General features: G+C 46.6%; 1 protein-coding gene across 1 annotated transcript; it reads left to right on the top strand.

Moving 5' to 3' along the window:
* Window positions 1-3668: 3668 nt before the first annotated feature.
* Window positions 3669-4295, top strand: LOC147524443 (uncharacterized). Its single transcript, XM_086574826.1, has one exon. The coding sequence runs from the start codon at window positions 3669-3671 to the stop codon at window positions 4293-4295; it is 627 nt and encodes a 208-aa protein (XP_086430952.1).
* Window positions 4296-8720: the final 4425 nt, after the last annotated feature.

Here is an 8720-nt window from a genome sequence, read left to right on the forward strand (position 1 = left end):
AGAAGAAGAAGTATCTAACGTGGCAGCGGACGCTACCAGACTTCTTCAGGAATAGATAGTTAGGCTACGGACGGAGAATGACGAGTTAAGGAAGGAGAGAGAGGTTACGCAGGGTGAAAGGGGTCGGGGTGATCATCGGAGCAGCGAAGTAGAGGGAGAGAATGAGGAATACCCGCCACAGGAAGCTGAACCAACGGTGGGTATCACCTTGGAGGTAGTACATGCTATGATTGAGAAAGATAGGGAGAGGAATCGCACCGCAGAAAAAGCGAACCAGAGCGCTACGCAGAAGGAGGTTGCAAGCCTCAACAAAAATCCACTGGCAGATTCGATATGGAATTCGGAAGTGCCTAGAGAGATTCTCCCAGCCCAGGTTTGAGAGGTATGATGGAAGGGGAGACCCGACGGATCACCTGCACCATTTCCGACAACGATCTTTATTATGGCGGAGAATAAATATGATGGGCTTCGTTGCATGATGTTCCCCGCTAGTCTAAAGGGGGGAGCCTCAGATTGGTATTACAGGTTGGCTTCGCGGAACATCAAAAGATTTGAAGAACTGGAGCGCGCGTTTGTTTATCACTTCATACACCAGAAAAGAAGGGTGGTTGACATCGCAGCTCTGTTCAACATAAAACAAAGATCGGCGGAGTCCTTGAGAGAGTTTCTGTGTAGGTTCAAGGAGGAGACATTGAGGGTAGAGAATTTGGAGGAATATGCCGCGGTCATAGCTTTCTAGCACGGCTTGAGGGCGGGAACTAGAGTTCATGAGTCGATTTCCAAAATCAAAATCACTTCTTTACACGCTCTGTATCCCAAAGTAGAAAAATACATACGCTACGAGGATATAATGCAGAGAAATGCAAAGGAGCATAAGAGAGCAGGGAAGGCAGTGCAGGCCGTTGACCACGATGATTACAAGGGAAAAAGTAGAGTAGAGGAAAGAGAGAAAGGAACGTACAGAGGAGAGAGCCGAGGTCCGGATAGGACAGGAGACCGCGGCCGAAGGGAGATCCGAGAGAGGAAGCCGTACAGGGAAATCGAGCAGACTCCGCTCAACAGGCCCCTAGAGGAAATCTTACCGTTGATTAAGGGACAACAGTACTTTGAGGGTCCGCAGAGTACGCCAGTGGAGATAGACGGGAAGCCATTTTGTGCCTATCATAAAATCAGGAATCACGCCACTAATGAATGTTACGCCTTGAAATGGTTGGTGGAGAGAATGATTGAAAAAGGGATGCTCAGGGAGTTTGTCGCAGAGGTTCACCAAGCCGAGAGAGTGCTAGCTCCGGCTAGAATTTTAGGTACCATTAATGTCATCTTTAGTGGGGAAACCCTGGGAAGAAATGCACACCGAGAAAAGATGAGAAAGACAGCAAGTTTACAACATGTGAATGAGGTGGTAAGCATACCGCGGCTAGTGAGCGGAATCGCAAAGGGTGATGAAAGAATAAGGTTCACCCCGAAAGACTTAGAGTCAGTAATTTCTCCGCATGAGGATGCGTTGGTGATCACTATAGCGATGGGCAATTATCTGGTAAAGAGTGTTGATAGACTGCGGCAGTTCAGTGGACTTGTTGTTTAAGGGGGTGATGGAGGAGATGAATATTGGAAAAGATCAGCTACAAGCGCCTCAAACTAATCTTTACGGGTTCAACGGTAGCATGACAGAGCCCATGGGGGAATTGATGCTACCGGTTACAACCGGTCCGACAACGGTGTTCACCAGATTTATGGTGGTGGATTCAAGTTCCCAGTATAATGCCATCCTGGGGAGAAAATGGATCCACAAAATGAAAGCCATCCCATCGACATTTTACCAAGTGATCCGCTTTCCTACTAATGGGGGGACATATGAAATAAGGGGGGATCAAGTAGCAGCGCAGAATATCCATCAAGTGACTGTAAAAAGTCTGGTCCACGGAGCAAAAGAAGAGGGGTCATCACACGAAACAGGGCCAGCATAGCAATTACAGGAGATAGCAGAAATAGGGGGTACGAGCCTCCACTAGGACCGAAAACGTTGGATGAGTTGGAGGTAGTGAACCTTGGGGTGGGAGATGAGGAAAAGTTTACCTCGATTGGAGCTGACTTGCCGGAGGAATGGAAATGTAAGTTGGTACAGTTTCTAACAGTTAACACTGATATATTTGCATGGGTAATCGAGGATATCACATGTTTGGATCCAGATTATGCTTGTCATCATTTGCATATGAATGAAGATGCTAAGCCAGTGCGACAAAAGATGAGAAGTATAAGGCCCAAATATGTTGGGCGGATCCGCCAAGAGGTTATAATACCTACCGAAGGGGCGGGGATAATAAGGGAAGTGGAATTACTGAGTGGTTATCTAATGTGGTCGCGCACCGAAAAAGAACGGCAAGGTTAGAATGTGTGTCGACTTCACATACGTAAACAAAGAATGCCCAAAAGACTGTTACCCTATGCCCCGGGTGGATGAGTTAGTTGATAGAACGGCAGGATACAAGGTGTTCTCCTTCATGGATGCATCGATGGGATACAATCAGGTCGCGCTGTTCGGGCCAGATCAGGAGAAAACCACCTTTGTGGTGGAGGGTGGTACTTATTGTTACACCAGGATGCCTTTTGGCTTAAAGAATGCGGGTGCTACCTTTCAGCGGTTGGGAGAAAAGATGTTCGAAGGCAATATTCGAAAGGGGATAGAAATATATATTAACGACATGGTGGAAAAAAGCATGTCAGAAAAGGAACACTTAGAAGGCCTTCATGAAACTTTTGGCATACTGCGCAAGCATAATCTGAAACTCAATCCCGAGAAATGCACATTCGGGGTAACTTCAGGAAAGTTTCTGGGCTACATAGTTACCCACCGCGGAATAGAAGCAAATCCAGATCAGATTCGATCGTTGATTGAGATGCCATCTCCGCAGAATGTGAAGGAAGTACAAAGACTAGCTGGGAGAGTTGCCGCACTTAACAGATTCATTTCCAAATCGTCGGACAAATGCCGGCCTCTATACCGCTTGTTGAGAAAAACTCCTGATTTCCATTGGACCGCGGAATGCGAAGTAGCCTTTCAAGAGTTGAAAAGGTACCTTGGGCAGGCACCCTTGCTATCACGGCCGGAACAGGGAGAAAAGTTGCATTTGTATCTGGGTGTTAGCGAGTACGCAATAAGTTCAGTTCTGGTGAGGGTGAGCGACAAGATAGAAAAGCCAGTTTACTTTCAGAGCAAAACCCTACTGGAGGCAGAGACCCGGTACAGTAGGATTGAGAAGTATGCTTTGGCGTTGATATTTTCAGCCCTTAAATTGAAGCCTTACTTTGAAGCTCATTCTGTGGTGGTAGTAACAAATTTGCCTCTCAGACAAGCGTTGAAGGTCGAGAAATCAGGTAGGATGCTTAAGTAGGCGGTATTACTCAGTTCTTATGAGATTACATATCAAGTCAGAACAGCAGAAAAGGCACAAGCCATGGCGGAGTTTCTGGCCGAATTTCCTGCAGAGGATCCCACTTGGGGAGAAGAAATGGTGATGGAATCTGAAGGGGAGGTCGGCCGTGATCCATTGGATCCTTGGGATATGCGAAATGGGTGGAGAGTTTTCACGGATGGCTCTGCTACGGATACAGGAAATGGCATAGAGGTCGTGTTAGTGACTCCTTAGAACAATTGCCTTGAGCTATCCATGAAACTTGGGTTCGCTGCATCAAATAATGAGTCTGAATATGAAACGGTGATAGCTGGGTTAGATTTGGCTAGAGATCTAGGGGTGAATGAGTTGTCTGTTTTCTCAGATTCCAACTTGGTAGTGAGTCAGGTGAATGGAGGGTTTGTGGCTCGCTGTCCCTGGATGGCAAGATACCTTGAGGTCCTACAGCGAAAGGCAAGTAAGTTTGAAAAAATACAGTTTGCCCATCTGGGCCGCGGAGAGAATAGACACGCCGATGCTTTGGCTTATGTGGCTGTAGTTCTTCCTGGATCAGAGGGTCGGTCTATTGAAGTAAGAGTGTTAAGCAAGCCAAGTACATCAGAGGAGGATGGTATTTGGCTTACTACCGAAGGGGATCAGGGTTGGATAGAACCGATAAAGACTTTCTTGAAGGGAGTAGAGGTAGAGAATAAACAGGACAGGCGAAGGATGGAACAAATTGAGTCACGGTACACATTGGCGGAAGGTGACCTATACAGGAGAAACTTCTGCGGCCCATTGCTTAAATGTATAGGTCCGCGGCAGGCTCATGAAGTTCTTGCTGAGGTTCACGAAGGAGATTGCGGGAGTCATTTCGCGGGGCAAACTACAGCTCATAGCTAGATTGATATCACAAGGGTATTTTGGCCCCATATGAAAAGAGACGCCACAGAGTACGCCAAGAAATGTGAGAAATGCCAACGATTTGCTTCATTCATACACTCACCAGCTGAGCCATTGCATAATGTGTTCAGCCCATGGCCGTTCGCCATGTGGGGACTGGATATTGTAGGACCTCTACCCATGGCGAATGGAAAAAGGAGATTTATGTTAGTCGCTACTGACTATTTTACCAAATGGGTGGAAGGCGTAGCTTTGCAACAAGTTAAAGAAGAGAACGTGAAGAAGTTTTTGTGGGAGAATATCATATGCAGGTTTGGGCTGCCGCATACTGTCATCGCAGACAACGAAACTCAGTTTACAGGGGGAAAGGTGCGAAAGTTTCTTCACGCATTTAAGGTCAAGCAAGGGTTTTCAGCCCCATACAACCCTGAAGGAAATGGACAGGCAAAAGCATCTAACAAAATAATAATGGATAATTTAAAATGAAAGTTGGAAGAGAGGAATGGTGCATGGGTAGATGAGTTAAGTCATGTGCTATGGGCATATCGAACCACACCGAGAACATCCACTAATGAATCACCGTTCGCAATGGCGTACGGAGTAGAGGCCGTCATTCCAGTAGAAATGATAGAATCCACGACCAGAACGCAGGCTGTGGAAAGTGGACTGAATGAGAAAATATTAGCCGCGGATTTGAATCTTGTTGAAGAGAAAAGAGAGATAGCCCGTATTCGGTTGGAGGAATACCATCGGACTCTACAGAGACAATATGATAAACGGGTGAAGCCACGGAGGGTGACTATGTGCTGCGACGAGTTACTCCAGCCACCAAGAAAGAAAACGACGGGAAGTTGGGGCCAAACTGGGAAGGTCCCTATGTCATCAGTAAGAAGGGTACCTCTGGAACTTATGGATTACAGACTATGACTGGGGAAAAGATAGAGAGGCCGTGGAATGTCAGAATGTTGAAAAAGTTCCATGTCTAGGATTTTTGCTTAGTCTTTTCATATTTGATAGCACACTCTTTGTGTTGTTTATTATTATGTTTATGAAATAAACATGCACTTCTTCCAATTCGAATTAGTAGTAGATAATAGAAATCAAATTGGGGACGAGCATAGTTGCCCCACCAAGCTTCACAGCTGTTCAAAGAAAGCGGGAAGAGCCCTTAGCGACCGTATGTCCTAATCAAACCGGGGCAACCCCGATTAGCTTCACAAACCGCTCAAAGAAAGCTGGGAAGAGCCCTTCACCGGATGTATGTCCGAATCAAACAGATGTCCGAATCAAACAGGGGAAACCCCGACTAGCTTAAAAACGTCCGAATCAACATGGGGGCAACCCTGACTAGTTTCACAGCTATATAAGAGCGGGGGGGAAGAGCCCTTCGCGGACTGTATGTCCGAATCAAACTGGGGGCAACCCTGACTAGTTTCACAAATTGCTCAAATGAGCGGGGAAGAAGCCCTTCGCGGGCTAAACGTCCGAATCAACATGGGGGCAACCCTAGCTAGTGTCACAGCTAACTAAGTCTGCAAATGAAAGGGCTGCAAACAACTTGGTTAAAATCAAGGTAGTTCCTTCAATGATTATGAAAAATATATTCAAATTAAAGTTTCATATAGATCAATGGCTTTAATACATAACGAATAAGAAGAAAGGTGAAATCGAAAAGTATGACAGGTGGTAAATTACAGTGCAAATAGAGTACAACGCAAGTTGATTGACACCTACTACGCAAATGTAGTATGTCGATGAAGCATTTATCCAAACACGTACAAAAGATAATTGTTCAACACCGAAATTACAAATCAGAAAGAAATCTGCAAAGAAAGAAATCCGACATGTGTTACTGCTGAGGATCAGTATTCAATTCTTCCTGAGAAATATTTTCCTCTTCACTGACAGTGGTGTTGGTGTCTTCGGTCATTTCCATTGGAGAAGGGTCAACATTAGTAATCGGGGTAGTCACATCAGGGGTAGTGGTCTCAGCAGCCTCAGGATGCGCAGTCGATGATACCAAGGATGGTGTATCTGCAACTGGAGGAGGCAATGGAAGAAGACGGCCTGCAACGCTAAGCTGAGCGAGTTGTTATTGCAATTCACGAGCAATCTTCTTCGCAGCGAGACTTTGGAATCACTCTGTGGCTTATTTTACGACCTTGTCTACAACAGCTTGAGTGGCAAGTTTCTCCATCTCTTTGAGGATTTCCAGTTTAGAATTGACCCTGCTACATAGTCACGGTGCTTATCCTCGGCCACCTAGAGCTCCCTGTGGGCCTTGACTTCTGCGATCCGCAAATCGCCCCTTTCCTTCTCCAGCTTAGCATACTTTGCTTTCCAGCCATCAGGGCCATGTATCTCCTGCTTCGCCACCTCCAGATTCTCCACAGTGCTGGTAAGGCCGCGCAGCACATAGCCAATGTCTAGACTTAGCTGCAGAGACATATTGGGTATAAATGGTAGTACAAAGGATAATGAGCAAGTAACATTAATAACACACACCTTTTCCCATCCAGTGTAAATGGAGGCCCTATGGGAAGCGACAGTGCCAAAATCTCCATAGGCTTGATCCCGAGGGAGATGAGAGCTGAAAAACAAAGAGGCGGCAACAGCTGGATTTTCCAAAGCTGAGTCTCGCGTAGTAACATTGCGATCCTTGGCCTTGAACTTGGGATGCCAGACTTCAACCGGGCCTGATGTTAAGGGACCAGCTGAAAAGGAATCCTGTCTGGGGCGGCGCAAAGATATAGCAGACTGCGAAGGTTCAGTGCGGGTACTAGTATGAGGATGAGAAGTAGAAGTAGTTTTGGCCTTTTTGGTGGGAGGACTCTTGTTTGAAACTTCGACAGGCGCATCGCCATTGGAGTCACTGTCCCAAAGCTTGTACTTGTTCACATCCATAGCGGTAGCAGAAGGGGGAGGGGAAGTATGGGCAAAATCGTCTTCCCACTCAGCCACACGAGAGTACGAAGGAGGAAGGGTGTCAGCAGTAGCAGTCTTAGCTTTAGCAGCAGCGGCACGTTGGGCAATAGCTCGTGAATGAGAGATTTTAGTGGTATAGTTGAAGGACTTGTGAGCTGGACGTTTTCTTTTTTGAGGTGGGGATGGTTTGGGCTTTCTTTCTTTGGGGGGCGGCAGGCGATAGAGGGGGCCTTGGTATTTGCCAATGTCTTTTAGAGAAGGGTCAAGTAAGAGAGGAGTGGCTTTTTCCGGATCAATGTCGAGGACTTCACACTGTGCACTCCCAAGTTCGCGAAGGGATTGGAAAATTTCGAAATAAACGCCGTTGTATATTTGTGATCGCGAATCGGGTCTCCAACCTATATCACCAAGAGTAAAGAAAAATTACAAACAAGTGAGACATAGATACTGCGACTTAAAACGGCTTACTTACCACTTGTTAGGAAATGGAGATGCCTCAGAGAAACTTCTGAAGGGAGGTCTGCGGATAAAAAACTCCCGGACACATACAACGGATAGTGGTGCCACACCTTGTCGGTGGTGATGTGAAGAATAAAAGACTTCTTTTGTGGGACGAAAGTGCGAATGATTGATATCCCACACTCCCAAGTTTAGTGCTTTTCTTTATATAGAAGTGAGCAAGGATATCGCGGAGTTGGATTTTGGGGGAGTGGGTCTCATTGTAATAGTTGGCAGCGTACATAACACGCCAGAAGTTACCTATGCCTTGGCACGGAGGAATGTTGAAATGGTTACAGACATCGACGTCAAGAAGGGTTAAGGGAAAACGCAGACCAGCCGCTATCTGTCCTACAGTAGCGACGAGATAACTGGGGTGTGGTGTTACCAAGTGAGGAAAGTGGGTGACGCCAGACACATGTTCTAGAATAACGTCACTAGGTATGCCATAAGCGGCTTTAACGACATCTAAGTTGGGTCTGCGGTAGTAGGATGGCGGGGGAGGTTGAGAAGGTTTCCTCCCAGAAGTAGATGGAACAGCGATGGGCTCAGTAGAATTAGAAGCTGGGGATTCAGATCGGTCCGCGGAGTGATGGCTAGAACTAGGGGTAGAGGAGTCAGATCTATCGGATTTGGTGGCGGAGGTAGCCTCCGATTCCGATACAGACATGATGGAACCAGTGCTAAGAGGGGAGTTTACAAAAAGAGAGGTATGCAATTCTAGAAAGGAAGAAAGTGATGAAGCAACACCCCCAAAAGTGAATAAAACAAATAATGAGAGGAAAGGAAAACAAATAAGAAGGGGGAAGACAAACCTGCGAAGAGAGGGAGCCAATGCAATGGAGGTCGTAGAACACGAACAGTGCTGGAGAGCTACCGGAGGGAAGAACAGTGGGAAGAAGTGGGAAAGGGTTGAAGGGAAGGAAGTTGAAAAGATGGTGAGGGTTTGGGGTTTTGGGGGTTTTGAGAGAAGAGAGAGGTGTGAGCGGGATTTGAAGGGGC

Source organism: Coptis chinensis, chromosome 1, assembly GCF_015680905.1.
Source record: "Coptis chinensis isolate HL-2020 chromosome 1, ASM1568090v1, whole genome shotgun sequence".
Taxonomy (NCBI): Eukaryota; Viridiplantae; Streptophyta; class Magnoliopsida; order Ranunculales; family Ranunculaceae; genus Coptis; species Coptis chinensis.

Bases quoted from the DNA above. Each gene is read 5' to 3' on its own strand.
- LOC147524443 (XM_086574826.1), top strand. From the start codon at position 3,669: ATGAAACTTGGGTTCGCTGCATCAAATAATGAGTCTGAATATGAAACG.